The following is a 19,338-nucleotide window of genomic DNA, read 5'->3' on the forward strand; positions in this document are numbered from 1 at the left end:
ACGCCCTTCTAGTACCATGGATGCATACATATGTAACATGGGTGACCCCAGGAGCAATCCAAGACCTAACCCTGGAAGATCAAATCTGACCTTGGAATATTTACTGTCATGTTTAATCCACTGATGGACTGAGGCTGTCTTTTCAGTGTGAATCCAGCTCCAGGCCAATCTAATATGAGCAGACAGACGCACAGTGGATATTAAAGGAGCTTTGCAGCTGACAGTTGTAACTCAGTGTGTAGCAAGGGGGCTGTGTTGTGTTGTGTAACACACACCATTTAATCAGCTGAGTAAGGGTTTTCTTTTGAGGTAGGTGGTTATGATGCCATGCCCCTTTGACTGCACGTATGATTATTTATAGTACCTTCTTTAATAAAAAATAATTTCTCCACCACTTTCTGTTGCTGCTTGATGTTGAGAAGAAATCAAGCACAGATAATAATTATTTTGTATATGTCATTGTGTTAAATGTTTCTCAGCAGAGTACGTAAATATGTGACAATAAATATTCATTTCGCAAAAACAGGATTAGACGGAGCACCTGTATGAATAAAAATCACTCAATCGGATAAGAAAAAGCAAACACTGTTATGTTCTCTGCAAGAGAGCTGAGGAAAAAGGATTCCTCAGTGTCTCTGCAGAAGCTGGTTATCCTCTCACTCATATCCAGTAAACTGTTATTTATTTTCATATCCTTGAATAACCATGCGAGTTGTATTACTCTGTAACATTAACACAGGTGGACACAGGGGCATTGCATAAATCTCTTTAACGGCCAACCTCGTGCATCACCTGCATCTCCGCAAGTGGACATGCCTCCATATTGATTGTCCTCAGGTGTACAGCATAACAAGCATTTAGGAATTAATTTATTGTCCTTGATGCCACAGAGGGAGGCTGATTGTTTAATATAATCAATACATTGTTGGTTTTCTTTTTATCTTTAAACCAATTAAAAAAAAAAAGTCCAGTGTCCACATGTGTCTGTCAAAACAGTGCCTGATGTTTTTCTTATTCTGTATGCTTTTGTCTCCAGATGCAAGAGGCCCTCTCTATTCTGTCCGACTCTGCACCCCCCCAAGTGTCCTCCACACCACCTGCGTATCCTCAGGATCAAAGACCCCCTATGGAGAAACATGGAGCCCATCGCAGCAGGGAGGCCCCCTCATCCTCATCCTATAGTACCACCGCCAGAGATAGGGACCGAGACAAAGACAGAGATAGAGATAGAGATAGAGACAGAGAGCGAGACAGAGATAGAGATAGAGACAAAGACAGGAACAAAGGGAGGGACAAAGACAAAAAGAAGAAAAAACACAAGAGGAGGTCAAGGTCGAGGTCAAAGACCAGACACTCCCTTCCCAGTGCCTACAGGAGAACACGCAGGTCCCGGTAAGACACCATGGACACAGCCATGTACTCAATAAAAGCTGTCAGTGGTAGGGCTGGGAGTCTCTAAGTATTCACCAATGCAATCTCATCTTGGTTCAAGGTGCTGTGATTTGATTACACAACGATTCATGATACATCTCCATTTGTGATGTGCATATTTTTTTCTCACTGTACTGACTATGCCAAGGCACCAGAACTAGACTAAGACATTAAAGGCTCAGGAAACCTTTGCAGGTGTTTTTTTTTCTTTCTTTCTTTTTAGCTGATTAGACGTCTTCTCAAGTGAACATTTCTATTTTATGAATTCTTTATTCAAAATTCCTACTAGATTTAGACACTGGAGTTTTGATTTGCATGAACTGTAAACTGTAATCCAGATTAAAACAAAAAAAAAAGGCTTGAAATATTTCACTTTATTTGTAAAGAATGTAGAACATATGAAAGTTTGACATTTCAAATTAAATTACGGAACAACATGAACATTTTCCACTTTTCCATTCAAATTTTTTTAGATGTACCTGGAGTCTTATGGCAGCCATAGATACCGTTTTGTTTTTTTTCCATTTTCGCTTCAGAGCATTTGATGTATTGATTGCTGTCGGGATGTAAAGAGAATTTCAACAAATATTACAAAATGCTTCTAAAATAAATGCCTGCCCTGGACTTAACTTTTCCATTTCAGCGAGAGAAACGAGCCTTTTGTCCTGACAGTGCTCAGTACAGCTGTCCAGTTCGGATCTTTATTGGGCTCTGGTCGCTACAGACCTTGGAAGGAGCACTTTTAATGTCTTCTTGTTATTGTGGTGTTGTGTTTTTAGGCTGCCTTGCTTCAGAAAGACATTAACGAATCAGAACTGAACTCTATTCCCTGAACTGTATTCTTTGAGCAACACATGCAGTCCACGTTCTTAGTATTCTCCTGATTTGTACATAAGGCATTCATTTGAAATGTCACAGCTTTCCCTGGATAGACATTTAAATTAACTTGATGTAATTGGCATTGTGTTTCATCATTATGAACAGTTTTTAATATCTCCACAAACAATATAAACAATATTACTTACCTAGCTGGAGAAGCAGGCTTGTGATTGGTGCAGCTGTTGTCAAAGGTATGTGACATGTAATGTGACAGGCTGAGAACATAATGATGAATCACCCTCTGTTTTATATTCCACATCAGCTGAAACTTGAGTGCATAGTGCAGTGCGCACTGCACACATGAACAAAAACAATAGAAAATAATGTACCCTCCCTGTCTGCATTCTTACTCTTTTCCTACTTGGTAAAAGGGTGACCTGAATTAAGAAACAAGTCCAGGGGTAAAAGAGAATAAAGAAAAAGGGAGGAGTAAAATAATGTATTAAAACAAAGGGGTAACGATTGAGATGAAGAGCGCAAAGGTAGAGATTGGACTGCTTTGTTTGTGTCGTTTATCTGTCTGGCTAAGGTGAACAATATTGACCAGACAGCTTTGTTTTGCCACCCCAGCACAGGCTGACATTAACTCAGCTGGCCTGTCCTTTCTGGCTTTAGTTATTAGAAAAGGGGTATAATTTCCTTCTCTATCCGTGGCTATTTCATGTGTGTAAATGACATGCTTGCTCTGCATATCAGCCAGTGGGAGACGATGAATTTAGCCCTGCCCTTTATGGAAAGAAATCTAAGAAGTGAGGTAATGTCTTCCATAAATATTTAATACTGTTTTATTTTCAGACTAGTTTAGAAAAACAGTATTTACATAATGGGTATTAAAGTAATTCATGGAATTATGATATGTGTTTTTAACTGCCTTATTGTAAATTGTGTCACATCCGAGTCTTCAGATATTCTAATGGCATAACTGTTAACCTTGATCAAACCCACGTTGGCTATTCTTGGTTTTAAGTTCATTGAAAAACAATCCCGATTGATTGCTTTATTTCCCTTCTCTTGCACATTCCTTGCCCGTTTTAAATGCATCAGCATTCATCACACTTTCTTTGTCCCGCTGTCTGGTCAGATCCCGCTCACACTCCCCAGGGAGAAGGGACAGGAGGGGCCCCTCATCAGAGAGGAGACGTGAAGAGAGGGAGCGGGAGCGCCATCTTCCTAGCAGCAGCTCCAGCCAGCCCAGGGGGCATTCGAGATCCAGGTAAACCTTAAACAGCAGGTGTCATCAGTATGTGGTGAGAGGAAGAGTCACTGAAAATATACATTATTACATCTCTCAAGGTACTAGAGGGGCACTAACATTGCCACAAGATGCTATTCAGCCTCAACTGTTTGTTATTTTTCCTTTGGTTATCACCGAAACAATGTCTTCTATACATTAAGCATTGTTTTAGATTGTCTTTTAGTGTAGCTTTAGCCAACATACCTTTAAGAAAGACACTTAATCCCCAAATGACCGCTGACGGGAACTGCAATGGACAGCTTCTACTGTCATGAATTTAAAGCGGGGCTTTGCTGAATACACAAGCACTGCCTTCAGAAAGTATTCCACACCCTTGATATATTGTGTATCCTGCGGTGTCACTGCCTGAATGTGAATTTTTTTTAGTTCTTGCAGTTCCCTTCTCGCTTTTGTCTCCCAGGTCCCCTGAAAAAGGGAGGAGCACCTTGTCAGGACAGATGCAAACTCTGGGTTCCTCTGTCTCCCCATATTACTCACCCAGCAGAGTCTTATCCCCATCAGCTAGCCCCGCCTCCAGCCTGGCCCTCTCCAGGTAACCTTCTACAAGCCTGTCAATCAGCCAGCTAAGCATTTAGATTACTTTCCCAGTTATAACTGAAAGTTTCTTCACTAAAGAAAAAAAAAAAGGTTGTTGGGAGGACAACTGAGAAGATGTATACGATTTACACTCCTTTTGCTTTTAAATGCATCTTATTTAGACCAATAGATTGTTGCCTCCAGGCCTGTGAAGCTTCTGTCTCTCATGAAACAAATCATTTAATAGTTCAGTACTTCAGTAGTTGGCTATTATAGCAACTTGTCAAAACTGTGCTGATACACCCTGTCAAAGGCCAAACTGAAGATGATGTCCAGCTCTTTGAAAGCATTTGACAAATGCTAACTCTTGGCTTAAATCATGTTTTGTCATTGCATTCACTGTGCAGTATTCCCCACTGTGGTCCAGGTTGCTACTATATCAGAGTATAGGGTACATAGCAGGTACTTTATTGGATTTTGGAGAGACTGATGTTCCAGCAACTCAGTGAAACATGTTACTCGATAGCATTGCTATATATATATATATATAGCCAGTGAGATCCAGTGAGATCATGCTTTACAGCGAATATCTTTCAGCTTCAAAGTCTGAAGACACAAAGGCATTCATTGCAATGGACATAATCTCTTCTGATAACTTGGGGTTGTTGATTTGCTGTTTAAAATATTTAAATCAATCAATTAAAGCTGCATACATTAACTATTTCATGCTAGAGGGCAAAATGCAGGGGTACATGGACTGCAAAACGAACTCACAGCTAAATTGCTCCCCACCTTTCCATGCCTCTCTGATCCTAAACAAAACATTTGCCCACAGCACTACAGGAGCTAAAGTTGCCATTTGCAGCACCAAACCATTGAGGATAAAAGCAAAACTCTACTTTTTCTGTGCACCAGCAAAGAAATCACTGTCGTGTGTTCAAACATGACAAGTGAAACGGTAGTTTATTGAGTTTGTGTAGTTTTTGATGGTCAGTGAATGCTCATCATTAATGCAGCAAAGAACATAAGAAAGCCGCAAATTGGCAGTTGACAGGCCAGCTTGCAGGTGGTTGATGGAAAGAAGCACAGAAATGCTGCCCTTCACATTTAGTCATATCACTGCAAGAAAATGTCAATGTTAATTTATGCAGCTCTCAAATATTTTTTTTATTTTTTTTTATATTTTTATTTCATATTGAGACATTTAACTTTTCAAGAGCTGCAGTGTCAGATGGTAAATTGGAAATGCATATCAGTAAAATCAATTTGTAGGTGACTGAATGTCACTAATATGTCATGGCATCAGCTAGCTTAGAGCTCAAACTGGAGCCTAAGACAGGTTCTGGAAAGATGACATCCAGAGTGCAGGGTTATAGAAATGGTGACAATACACATTATGACATAGAGCGTGTCTTCATCGGCATAAGAGGCAGCTGTGGTGGCAGCTAATAGCTGGCCCTTGTTGGATAGACAGGTTCTGGGCGATGCTTATGTCTAGCCAATGCAATATTGTAACGGTATATAAAAATATATGGCATGAAAATATAATAGAAACAAACATTTTAGGAAACATCATAGAACAATCATAAAACCATAGACTGTATAAAAGAAATGGACGTAATCACAGTGACATCATGCATTGCTTTTGTGGGCTTGGTTTGTGTGGTTTTGAAGCCTTGAGTTTTGGCACACCTTGCTATTGCGTATTTTCCTCTACATGGGACCATAATTGCTAAATCAACGTCATGCTGTATTGAAGAAGAATTGAAACTTGCGATTGAGATCATAAACTCATTATTAAAGTGTATACTTACTGTAATAAATCAAGTGAGAAGTAGGATCATTTTGCCATATCACTTCTGACTTCTTTTTCCAACCTATAAAATCGCCCCCTGCTGGCCATTAGAAAGAATGCAGGTTTAATGTCAATGTTAATTTATGCAGCTCACTTCAGCCTTGGCTTCACTTTTCAGGCCTGGAGGTTCCCGCTTGCATATAACACACAATAGATTGATTTTTCAGAACATTCACAGAAAACAATTCTATTCAGTTTAATTGTGTTCATTGTAAAAATCCATTAGCTTTCTCTGCATAACAGTTTGATTACAATGTCCCCTCCCCTAGGGGATGAGTAAGTCTTTTCAAAACCCCAGTATTTCAGAGTAGAGGCTCATCTGTGATTTGCATTCACATGATGACATGCAGTCCCACACTCAAAATCATTAGTGTGAATAGCTGTTTAATGTTCTGCAATCCTCAGTTTTAGAGCTTGTTTAGTTCGGCCGACATACACCAGACGGCAAGGACATTTCAGTTCCACTGCAGTTTATAAATGGCTAGATTTGGTGTAGGCACATAAATTCCTTTGCATCAGTAGAGTTATAGCAATGACCACATTGATAAAAGCCGGCAGGAGATGATGATATCCAAGTGGACAACAGAGCTTCTGAAAGATATGAATGGACCCATTTTTAACCCATTAAGACCTATGGCGCCCTCTAGAAAAGCATTCTGTAACCTGAGGCACTTTCAGGAGTTTGTTGTTGTTTTAAGTTGCTTAAAAACCGGAGGATTCTTAGGCAACTTCTGAGGCGTCCCTGTTCCCGTCCCAGTTGCTAGTGAGTTACAAACTGAACGGTGAGCCTCCTGTTTTTCTAACTAAATGTTCAATCTCATCATAATTACATTTAATCAGTCATCGCCGTGTATCTGCTGCAGGTTTATCAAGTGTAACACAATCAATATTTTCCCATTTTATTTTAAAACGGAAAAAGCAAATAATAACTTTTTTTGTTGTTGTTTTTTCAGATTTGGTTTTGAAACAAAATAATCAAAGAACGAACCATACACAGATTGTTAATTGTGGTTTTAAACTTTTCTTTCTGGTCAGAACAAACACTTGATGCCAAACATTGGATCACTTCACAAATCTGAGCAAAAACATTCAAAACAGTTACGATAAAATCTTTTTTCAACTACAATGCACAAGTAAAATTAAGTTAAATCTCAGTCACTTTTTCCTCAACATAATAAATATCTTAATAGTAAAAGTAATTGCTAATTCCTAATGCCCATAGTGACAAACATTTTTCATTTATTTCACCAACAATTGTTGGTGAAACAACCACCACTTCTTCCTCCTCCAACACGTCTCTCACCCACAGACACTTGGGTAGCGGGTTAGCAGTCACATCAGAATCTAGGTATGAATCTTCTAATTCATTGTTGTTTTTGTCTTCAAAGTAACTGATGTAATCGGGAAAAATGACGCTCAGCTCATTGGCCATTAGCCATGAAATTTAAAAAGTTAATACGTTCAGTGTTGTAATCCATAGTGAGGCGCAAATAACCAGTTGTGGCATTCAAGCATTATAAATATATTTTAAAGATCATGCAATTATTGAGTGCTGCTTCTCTAGATTATCAGAATACATCAGTATGTATTTCTTAAATAAGCTATTTTAGAGAGTAATGGATCTGCAGGATTGAAAATCAGTTTTTTCATCCCATAAACCGCATCACAAGGCAAGCGTATGAGGAGGCAGTAGAACTTCCGATGGCTGTTTGAAATTAGCCTTAAGTTCATGGAGAGAATTACCTCATCCAAGGTCAGCAGAAAACCAACAGATAAAAAAAGGCCTGGAGGATCTCTGGAGTGGCATCTCAACATCTCTGGCCTCCGGAGAACTTGAAATCTCTCTGTGCATGGTACCCAGCAGGCTGCTGTCTGGATGCAAATCCCCACTTTGGTCCATGCCAGACGCATACAGTATATAGGGCCATCATCATCAGTATAACTGTGACCATGTCGTGACCGCAAAATAGAAACACCTCTAGGCCAATTGAAATGCAATAGATAATATTTTGTCTTTGAACCTTGTGCCTTTTGTTGGTGTCAACAAAAGTTGTGTTTGTGAATCTTTGACATGGAACCCAGAGTAACTTTTAAATAGCTGTGATGTCCCCCAAGACATTTTTGAATGATGACACACAAAGTAAATATTTTTTGCTTGTATAAGAGACAGTGCAGGGACAGTTTGCCTATACTAAGGTATTTCATAAACCACAATTTAAAGAAAAAAAAAAAAGTTTTTAAAAGCATTGTTTTCACCCAACAAAATCCTACATCACCAGTATATCAGCCAGGTGATGCCCTTTGTTAAGCTGAGAATGCTTTTATTTCTCTACTTCTTTTGCTTTTGGTTTGTTGTGTGCAGTAATTGGTCCGTCCTTTCAGAGAGCGCAATTATTAGAGGTAGCCACATAAACAGAACCATTCCGGGAGGAGTTTGTCTTGTTTTCCAAGGTTTTTGTTAGCAAAAGGTTCTGCGTAGGTGGCTCACCAATAAACTGTGTTGTAGATGGAGCTGGTTTCTGTCAGTTTGGGTTTTATTTCCACATGGGAGGGAACTAGAGCAGCATACCATAATAATCCCAAGGTATGCACGTAAAGGGGTGTAATGCCCAACTCACAGACATACCGATTGTCCTACTTTTTCCGTGGACTGAAGCCTGAAAACTCTGTAACGTCAGCAGCAGTCTGTTCTGCAGTTTCTTGTCACCTGTTGTGTTCAATCAACTCAATGCGAATGCCTTTTTCTATTTTAAAAATCCCTTGATAAATTATGAAGTGTTAGATGGCAGAGAGTTTAAAGGTTTGGACAGAGGCATGAAGTTGAATTTGAGTACTGCGATTTTGTCACTTCTGCGTTTTGTCTGCATGATTATATACTTGGCTGCGTTGGATATTGCTCATGTGGTGGTTTTGGCTCTGGGTGTATATATTCATTTTTGCAGGTCACATGCCATTTCTTTCTTACCTCTCTTTCTTTTCCCGCTCCTCTCCACTCCCTTCTACGGCTCCCGATGCCTGTCCAACTTTGAGCGTTTCAGAAGATATCATGAATATTGTATAGCCTCTCCTGTTAACATGATTGGTTTTCTCCTTCTCCCTCTTTTCTTTGTCTCTCCCTCTCTATTTCTTTTCTGCAGGGGAGGTTCTCAGGAGAAAGACAAGGCAGTGTCCTCATCCATAGTATCCGCTGTTCAGTCCAAAATAACTCAGGTATTGTTCTTTGCTTTTATCCCCAATATGTCCTTGACTCAACTTCACAGCCTACCGAATACAAATGCTGTTGTGTTGCTGCGTGCAAAGAAGAAGCACGGAAAGTGCAGTCCATTTTCACAAACAAAAATATAGCCTAGTTTTTGACTAGGACCGTCTTGGGAAATGTTACTTGAATTGACCTTTTATTCTATCTACATATTTTGCTTTATCTATTGTATATTTGTACATCACATATGGTTCAATCAGCTGATGGTATTTTCTTAGGCTGTAGTTTCTGGTGATGTATAACATCATTGACAGGCGTTCCAGGTATTTGTCTACCTATACAGAGTAGCATATGATGTCAGTGCAATAGCCATACGCTACCAATTTAACATACTAACAAGAGTTTGCATGCTACAACTGTAGCAACTCATCTTGGTTGAAATTGCACTTCCTGCCCCTGCACATCTTCTGGGAGTGTAGCCAAGAAGTTAGGAAGAGAGGGGCCAAATATTGGTCGATGCCAGTTGAGCGGCAGGCGAATGCAGAGGTCTTGGCAATCTTGCCCCTGACTCTCTTTGAATGTCGGTTTTCACCTCCGTGCTGAGGAAGGAGGCAGAGCTAATGTGCTGTCCTGAACTTGTTTGTCTTCCACCACTTGTAAATTCAGACTAAAGGAGTTGCAACATATGCTGAGTTAACTTCAATAAGTTGTTCCTCTCAAAATTAAAATGTATTATTAGTCAACCTCTCCTCTTTTGGGTTTGGGTTCAACACTGAGTTAGCAAACGTTTCTGTATTTTCTAAAGTGTTTTTTCCTCCATCCTCGGCTGCAGGTTTTTTGTTATTTTCACTGTCACCTTAAAGCAGCTATAATGGATTTTCACCTGAATCCACTGCTCTCCTCGGCTTTACGGAGCTTTATAGTGACTTTCAGCTTATTGTTTAGCTCTCCTGTCTCATAACTTCACTTTGGTTCACGCTCAGCACCAAACGGTAGACTGAACAGTTGGCGACTAGCTGGTAAACACAGTGGCAGCTAAAGAGCCGAATATTTTTCTCAGAGGTTGGTGGAGACCAAAAACAAAGACAAGAGAGTGAATGTTGATATAGCGCTCCCCAAAAGCGGCAACTTCCAGATCTGAAAAAATCCCAGTATAAAAGGTGATGATATGTCAGTGTTGTGCTCACAACATCTAAGGTGGCCAAAAAAAAGATTGCAGATTTCACATGCAAGTGGTGATATGTTTTTTGAGGAGGTGATGGCGCTGTAGATAAAACACATGCCGTTTGTGTGGGAGACCGGGGTTCGATTCCTGCGACATGTCCACCAATGTGTCCCTGAGCAAAACACTTAACCCCTAGTTGGGCCAGAGGCTTGCGACCTCTGACAATCATAGCAATTGTAAGTCGCTTTGGAGAAGTGTTTTTGACTGCATGATTACCACTGTTGTCTAGGTCAAAAGCCAGTCTCCTGTCCAGTGTTAAAGACAGCATAGGTACTTTGTTTTAAAAATTACAGTAGTCACTAGCTGGGCAGTCACTAGCTGTCACTTTCTCACAGTTATCTATACCAACTATTAGAATGACAATGCTTTGTATCTTGTAGTTGTCAAGTCAGAATCCTAAAAGGGTCATGCCACTATTTCTCTCACATTTAAAAGTAATTAAATGTAACACTGACAGAAAATAATTTCTGACACAGTCAGACTTTTGTTAAGGTTGGCACAGACCTGTAAGTTGGCACACATCTGTGTTTGTTGTTTAAGTATAGAACATTGTGTTCCTCATTTGGGTGCTAGAGCTCACGATAAAGGGAATAGTGCTGTGTCTAAATAAGTGGTTCACACATTACTCACAGTGTAACATCACACACACCTCACCAATAAATTGTGACCCCCGGTACACGTTCTCCCTGCTCCACCCGGTTTAAAATGATAATGTCCAATTTGTGGCTGCTATCGTGCTGCTTTCGGAAATGTACCATAAAATACATAAAAGCATACCAGTTTTGGAAGAAAAATATGTTGTATGATTGGTGAAAAGCTATGAGCTGGATAGACAATTGAAAGGTAAGAAGAATCTACAGATCACTTTTTTAAATCTGTTATTTTTCTTTATGTCAAAGGACTGCTCTCGGCTGTTGTTAAATGAGCAAAAAGGCTCCAAAGCGCCAGCAATGTGAGCTGCAAGCCAATGCTCACTTCAATCATTTGTCATTTAGAGAAAAAGTCACACACTGTTCTCTCATTTTACTGTTGTTGGTTTTCTGTCTTTTTGTCTAGCTCGCCGTTCTCCAGCTGCACTTGAGTGCAATAGTGTGATAAAGTGTTCATTTACTTAATTTTGACTGCTGTGGAAACACGGAGAAACATCCCGGAGGACAAATTTCGAAATCATTTACCTTTATCTGTCAAAATCCATAAATCAATTCCAAGATCAAAGACATTTCTGGAGCTTTTCTCATGCCTCTTTGCATTTTCAGAATCACCATCTTTGATTAATAATCCTGAAAGTGTCAGTTATTTCATTTCTACTTGTCACTGTGTTGCATGAAATGATGCAATATTTTGAGGTATCTATTCTTGCGTAACCAGTTTACAACTAAATGTATAAAACTTGGAGAGCAGGCCCCAGTGTGTAGGTTACTGACAGTAAATGTGAACTGTAGCCTCAGTTATATCTTGTAAGTAAATGATTTAACACTCAATGTATAAAAGCTGTGATGTGGGAACAGTTACGCCTACAAGAAAACCAAACCGGTGTTGCACTGAATGTAGAGAGGCTGCAGTGTAGGCCAGAATCTAAGAAGCATTGGGACACGAGCTAATGGAGGTCAATAGAGTGTGAATGGAGAGGCAACACACAGAATCTGGAACGCATTCTCTCTTCTGGACCTGGGCCACTGTGTGTGGGGGAGAAAGTGACGGAGTGTGTCTCGGTATGAGCGTCCAGTGTTTACTCACCCGGTGCACCACAGATGCAAAACCCCACATTTCCTGTAAACATCTTATTTCTTCCTGTTTCTCAACATTTCTTCTCTCAACATACCACAAGATAGAACATGAAAACTGTTTGCTGCTGTTGCAACATGCACAGATTCACAACAACTAACTACTTATACCCCATCTGTGATGTTTTACAAGCACATCTTGAATAATTCAGCACATCCTCATCTGCCTAATGGTCTCTTCTTACCCGAGGGTGCCTAGTTGCTCTTCGCCTCATCCCGTCTTTCATTTTGTTTCTGTTTGTCTTTGTTCCACTGTCTTATGTCCCCTCGTCTTCTCTGCTATACATTTTTTACTCTGGTTTACTCTGATAGATGCTTTGTGCACTTTTTAACAGTATTGATATGTGGAGGAATTGTATTTAGCATCTGCAACAGCATGTTTTTTTTGTTGTTTTTTGAAAGTTAAGATGATGAAAAGGCTAGGTCCAGTCTGACTCTTTATCTGTGACCTGATGTCAGATCGAGAAAAAGGTTGAGGAGAACTTATCCCAGGCAAGTGTGTGAGTGTGTGTGAGATGCTGCATAGCTCCCTCAATAGCTTCTTAGCAGCATATTATCCTATCGTTTAACCTAGCAGTGTGTGTCTGTTTGACTTTAGGACCAACTCTGTGAAAGTTCTGTGTGTGATGCAACTATACAGGATTGCAAAACTCTTGTAATTTAAGCCTGGAATTAAGCTACTTAAACCCTCAGTAAGAGTTTGAAGCAGGGTAGTGATTGCACAAATTACTCATGAGGTTAATTGTGTTTCCTTCTCAGGCCATCACTGGTACCATCTCTCAATGATAATATCGGGGTGAAAGTGACAGTGTGTCAAGATTGAAGTGTGTTTCCCAGCATGTATATACAGTAACCAGGTTGCAACAGTTCATTTAAACTCACTCACAGGAAGATAAAATAACAAACCGTAGTGCTGCATTATATCATTCCCTGTGAATCCCTCATATAGGTAGGCAGTCTGTACCCCAGGAATGTAGGAATTGCGGGCTCCGGCAATAACAATGAAGACTACTATATAGAGAGGTAATTACAGAATGTGGTTACATTGAATGACTTTTCCTGAAAAAAAAAATCCAGCCATAAATGGTAATCCAACAAAGTGTTTAAAAAAATGTAATGGCTAATTCACTTTTAATATCTCATGATAATTGCATAAAACCAGCATATCAGCAAGTGACACCATTGCAGACTTAAAAATACAAAGGTTGTTAAGGACTGAAGACTGCAGAGAAGAATCAGGCCTGCCCTGTCGCCTGTTACTACAGGCCCTTTACATCCGGCACTGAGTCAGTTTGTTCACTTCCAAGACAGGGTCAGTAATTTGAGTGTCCCGTTGAATTAACAACATAATAAGAGAACATTCCAATTACAGGACCTCCACGGGTAAAATGTCCCTCACGAGTTTTAAATATGCCACTGCTGACTTAACTGTGTTGAAATAACAGATTAGTGTCAAGTATGTTGTTTCTCAGTCAGCGGTGGGTTTGGATTATTAAACTGTTTTCAAATGCATTCTTGTATTTATGTTTGTATAATAATAAGGAATAATATGGTAAACATTGTATCTATTGTTTGTTGTAATCCTTTGTTGTAAGTGGGCCGCATCCTATTTCCGTATTATATAAACATAGTTGGCTATCCCATTTGTGACTGTTGTAATATGTCTTGTGATCTTTAAATATAATGCAACCTCTGCTGTACTTCCATTAGCCAAGACACTCGCAGCCGGCAAGAATTCAGCTATAGTTTGAGCAACTTTCCACTCAGTTGATAATCATTTAGAGCATTGTTCGTTTGTCACATTTCGCAAAGTGTGTGTGTGTGTGGTCTGATACACCAGGGTTTAGAGAGAAACAGCCGTTTGAGTGATGTGATATGACAGCTCCTTCCCTCTGTGATTACAGCTGTTAATTTGTCTCATCTGTCAGGAGAGCTCAAGGGTGGATATTTGTCCATGCGTGTATGAATCACTCTTTGGATGCAAATTAACACTTCCTTTTCAGCAATACAAGCATTTGCCCCCAGTCAGCAAAATTTCCATTTTTACCTGAAGAGGGAAAGAATAAATTTTTTATTTTGGCAGCTCTGTACTTACTACTGTCTACTTTAGATGTCTCTGTTTAGCCCTACGCTCATTTTTAGCAACTGCAGCTCTCTACAAAGTATTGTTTTTTTTCCTTATCATTGACCTATTTAAATAATACATTTACTGATGATCAGCTGTTAAAACCGTGGATTAAAAGCCTGTAGATATTAAGGGGTTGGAGAGAAGGCATCTAATTATCAGTGCTTAGACAGTATTATTCTGTACTTGGTATACATCACATGTTCAAAGATGCATTAAGGAATTCCTAATGGTAAGCACACTACAAAACAAGCTGTGAGATACAATAGCATATCAGCCCTTCCACTGGGAACTTGATTCCCAGTGGAAGCAGCATTATTAGCAGCGCTTTCTCCCTTCAGGGAGTAATTTTCATTAATTATAACAAGAATGCTTCCTAGCTGTAAAACACTGGGAATAAGAGAATAGTAAAGTGTCACTATTCTGTTCCCAGTTAATCCTATTTGTTGATTACTTACAAAATTACAAAATAAGGCTGTTTGCTCACTGCGTTTCCTGTAATACTTTCAGTGCTCTATGTTGATCCCCAGCTCTATAAATTAATTGGATTTTCTTACAGCAGTTCCTTATTGGGAATTGGAGTGGGCTTAATAGATGGGTTTAAGTAAAGCTGAAACAGACACTGAAGAAATGTATTGGCAATAACATCATCGTATCATCAGTTGGTGTAGGCTTTAGAGCCATTTGCTAGCTTCAGCAACTCACACAATTTGATGTAAATATCCTTCACTCCCTCATCATTTATAGTTGCTGTTGCACCCAACTCAGTGGTGGTGTTATTCCCACAGGTGTATAGCAACTCTACAGTCCCGCCATTTGCTACACCAACGTTCATGTCATCCATTATCCTGCATTCAAGTGTCTTACGTCAGGTTAATTAACAGTTTAACATATTAAACTAATCTCTCTGTTTTTTCTCTTGCTGTTTTCAGGATCTGATGGCCAAAGTGCGTGCCATGCTTGCCACCTCCAAGACCTTCCAACCTCCCAATTCCTAAAGGGGGGGAGGGGCATGGCTTTCTGCTTGCCACGTCAACCGCAGCCAATTAGCGAGCAGCATTCTCTGGTTTCCTGGAGATTTATTGGGCCCGGATCTGTTTCACTTCCCCATTTTTATCCCTGATTTATTATTTCATCACCATTTGAACACCGGCAGATTCGATTTGGCTACATTATGTCTTCTGCAGCATTGTAAGAGTGACATAAAGTCACTCACTGAGCTGAAATGTGAAATTGTCTGAGAAAACAACTTATCTGCTGGGAGATCATGTCAGCGGTTGACATGTTTTCGTTCAGGGAGAATCACATGTGGAAATAATCCACATTATGTTGCATACTGTTTTTAAAACACTCTACTTTTCACCCACATGGTGACAGTCATTCTTTGCAGCATTACCTAACGCTGCTGGAGGTCTCTCCTTCTATGAAGGGTTCTGTTGTCCTGCTAAATTCAATTCTCTCCTCCATCACCACAATTCTCTGCTGTTGTTTTTCTCTTTCTGCCAGCTGTCTTCTCTCTCCACCACCTCACCTGTCTACTTGAGAAGCCATTTTAATTCTTCTCTGTCCTTCAGCTCTAGTGCGTGGCCTTCTATTTCTGTTCCTGGTTTGTACTATAATCAATATAATGCAGAAAAATATCTCAATAAAGTTTGAATTATGGTTTACGTGTGGCCGTTACTCATTTCCATCTTTGTGTGTAAAAACACAAGATGTAAAATAGACAAAACAGTTTTCTTTCAGTTTTATCACAATCCAAATCTCAGCAGCAGACTTAACCCCACTCCTGTCCTCCTCTTTTTTGGGTACACTGATAAGAACGAAAGAAATTATTAACTGTTCCTGAACCTTCACCTCCATTGACAGTACTTAGTGTCACCGCAGCATTTCTGATAAAGCCGGCAAACATAACTTGATCAGCTGATATCCTTCGGGTGTGTGCTGCTAAGATGGCACTTGTGCCCCAGTGAATTGTTGGTAGACTCCTGTCTGATGACCTCAGGCAGAGAGTACAAGCTCATAAGGGATTAAATGTAGGGATTAAAAAAAGATGACCCTTTCAAGGCCACACATGGGGCTTACACTGAAGCTGGTTTAAAGTTTTGTAACAGCATTTTGAACATATTTCTGCTGTCCAGGTACTACAGGGACAGAAAATAGTCACCTGTCGGGAGGCTCAGTAGATTTGACTGCACGCACTGATACCCACTGTGGGGCCTAACAGTAAGTCAATACATCACCTAATGTTGGTGCTAGGCTTCTATAGGAATGCATGCATATTGTTAAGCAAGACTTCCTCCAGTGCTTCTGGCTGGGTTAGGACAAATATGAGTGAATTACAATTTTCACACAAATTACAGAAACGTTTGTGCAGAAATGTCCTAACTGCAAAGTACAGCGGCGCGTCATCAGCATAGCAATGTCTTCAGATAAGGTTAGAGAATACAAAAGACAGTCTTCACTTCAGAGGAGCTTCAGTTACTCAGAGTCTACCCTACAAAAGAGCTGACTTTGAAAATATTAAAGAAGGCACACTGACTACTGACAGAGAAGTCAGTGCCCTACTGCCTGCAACACCTTTTACAGATGCAACATCAAAAGCATCCCAAATGGTCCACCGACACGAAGGCTCCACAAAGCGTTGTTCAAACCACCACTGACTATAGCAATAGTCCGTTCTCTCCTTCCACATCAGGGCAACTCTACAGGAACATTCGGACCTGCACCAACAAAGTAAAGAGCTGCTTCAAGCCTCAGGCCATGAGAATGCTGAGTATCCCTCCTGACAAACATAAACAGCTGACACAAACACAGTTGGCTGCTGTTTTTGCCCGCAAACTGTATTAACCTATCAGTAACTTACTTGGCATGTTAAAATGTCATTGTTACGACTTCAACACAGTACCTGAACTCAAAACAATTATAACAATTTGATTGAAATATTCGATACGTCAGTTATCAGGTGTTAAACCTAAGACTTAAAGGGTAACTTTGGTGTTTTTCAACCTGGGCCAGCCCTATTTTCTCATGTTTTTGTGTCTGTATGACTAATGGGGACAACAATTTTTAAAATTGGTACAGTATTGAGCAAGAGCACTGCAGTTGGCAGAAGCGAAACAGGGCTGCAACGCAATCCTTCCAGGCAATTGCTCGCCATCCACTAAAATGCTTGTTTTTGCCACAGACAGGCTCAGTTATTATGTGTCTGGCAGAATATCTGGCAAAATTATGGAAAGAATCCCTACTGAGATAGATTTTTTTCAGTGTAGGATCCTTTTTGTTGAACCAGAAATGAACTTGTGTGGCTTTGAGCGTGACAAAAAGCACCTTACTCTTTAATAAAAAAGTTTTATCTCTGTATGGATCCTTTCCATAATGTTATGACACACTTAATAACAACATCATTCACAGCAATTAAATCCATCCTATGGATGAGGCTGATAGTATGGCATTTGACAGGCAGTTTCGTTTATATAGTGTCTAATCATGACAGAAGTTATCTCATTGAATTTTTCATACAAAACAGGTCTAGACTGAGACCCAACAATGCCCACCATGAGCAAGGAAAAACTTCCCTTTAGCAGGCAGAAACCTCGAGTAGAACCTAGGCTGAGGATGGGCAGCCAACTGCTTCGCCTGGTTGTGTTGACAGAGAGAGCAAGAGCAAGGGATAAGAGAACACACAGTAGCACAATGCAAGTTTCACAAAGAGATGCAATCAATTAAAGTAATCATGATAATAATAATAGGACTAATAATAACTTTAGCAGCTGGTGTCGAGCAGGAACATGGGGTCAGTTGGTGGCTTGCAATCATAGATGCAGACTCGACAGCTCCGGAGGCAGAAATACCTGCAGAAAGCAACAGAAGGAGAGAGACGAGAAAGCAATCCTTGCAATACATCCATTGATCACCATGGTGAAAAAGATCAAAACTCAGTAAACACGCTTTTAGTCTAACACTCACACATACACCTGGCAACAGCACTTGAAGGCTGTGTTACTCCATCAGATAGACATACCGTACAATTGTGTCATTTTACGTAAACAGCCAAACTTGACCACTTCGAAGCTGCAAGTTTTGCTGGTAATTTTAGAGTCCTCGCTTTGATTTCTGTGTTTCTGGATGGAGCTGAACACCTTATAGAAAAGGGCAAAACAAGGTACAGCAATTCTGTTGGAAGCCAACAACAGTCTTCCATTTGCCAGCACCTTTTCTTTGTACAAGCTGAAAACTCCTTTATTGATTCCACACTGGACTGTTCGGTAACTGCAGAGCTGTTGTTAAGTATTTTAGAGAAGGTCCAAGTGAAGTCTAAAGTCATTTGAAACACATCCAAGTCATCGACTGAAACATGTCATTGAGGTATGAGTCGCAAGTCAAAAGTCTGAGGTCCTTCATGCAGAGAAGAAAGGTCCCAGAATAGGTGTGTAACAACATAGTGGGTAACCTACTTCAGGGCAATAATAATTTGAATCACAATGACAAAATACAGTAATTGCATCATATTTGCAAAAACTGCAAAATAATCCCATAAGCTTATTTGGTAAAGCAAAGACAGCAGCATAATTGCTAAAACATGCTGACTATAAAACAAGAAGAAGACTATTAAGGGAGTCATTTTATTTAGTTCATTGATGTCCTTAATGCAACCACACTCTTGCATACCAGGTCTAATAAACAAATACACAGAATGTGTTTCTATACAATGGTCTTGCCTGGCACATCATTCACACCCTTCATAAAAGTGGTCTCTTGTGATGGCATAGGTGGAGGTGGTTTTTAAACTACAAAGAACCTTTAGCCTCCCCACAGGTTTTTCAAAGACTGCTTTGTCCTGAGTTGTTAAAAGAATTTCATTACCAGGTGTTTCCCACCAGCTGTCATAAACAAAACACCTGCTTCGACATCACTGATTATGGTCCAGCTAGATTTTTAACGTCCTTGAAAGTTTCAGTAGAGAATGTGCAGCATCAGTTTCCTAATGTGCGTGAAATTATGTGGCTTGTCTCATACTCAATCACAAGGTTATCCCCTGGCATCGCTATAGAACCTCTTTTGGTTAACTT

At 39.9% G+C, this 19,338-nt stretch overlaps 1 protein-coding gene across 7 annotated transcripts in view; it reads left to right on the top strand.

Annotated features, from left to right (window-relative positions):
* The window catches only part of LOC123981597 (splicing factor SWAP), a 57,546-nt gene extending 41,615 nt beyond the window's left edge, over positions 1-15,931 (top strand). For 4 of the 7 annotated variants that reach the window (XM_046066565.1, XM_046066567.1, XM_046066571.1 and 1 more), the window contains 5 exons: positions 1,037-1,392; positions 3,392-3,523; positions 3,966-4,097; positions 9,074-9,146; positions 15,202-15,931. In XM_046066565.1, the coding sequence (XP_045922521.1) occupies positions 1,037-1,392; positions 3,392-3,523; positions 3,966-4,097; positions 9,074-9,146; positions 15,202-15,267 (759 nt within the window). In that variant the 3' untranslated portion in view covers positions 15,268-15,931. The remainder of the gene's footprint in view (positions 1-1,036; positions 1,393-3,391; positions 3,524-3,965; positions 4,098-9,073; positions 9,147-15,201) is intronic. The other 3 variants (XM_046066569.1, XM_046066568.1, XM_046066573.1) reach the window with 3 other exon arrangements.
* Positions 15,932-19,338: the final 3,407 nt, after the last annotated feature.

The sequence above is a fragment of the Micropterus dolomieu genome, linkage group LG13 (genome assembly GCF_021292245.1).
Source record: "Micropterus dolomieu isolate WLL.071019.BEF.003 ecotype Adirondacks linkage group LG13, ASM2129224v1, whole genome shotgun sequence".
In the NCBI taxonomy this organism is placed as follows: domain Eukaryota; kingdom Metazoa; phylum Chordata; class Actinopteri; order Centrarchiformes; family Centrarchidae; genus Micropterus; species Micropterus dolomieu.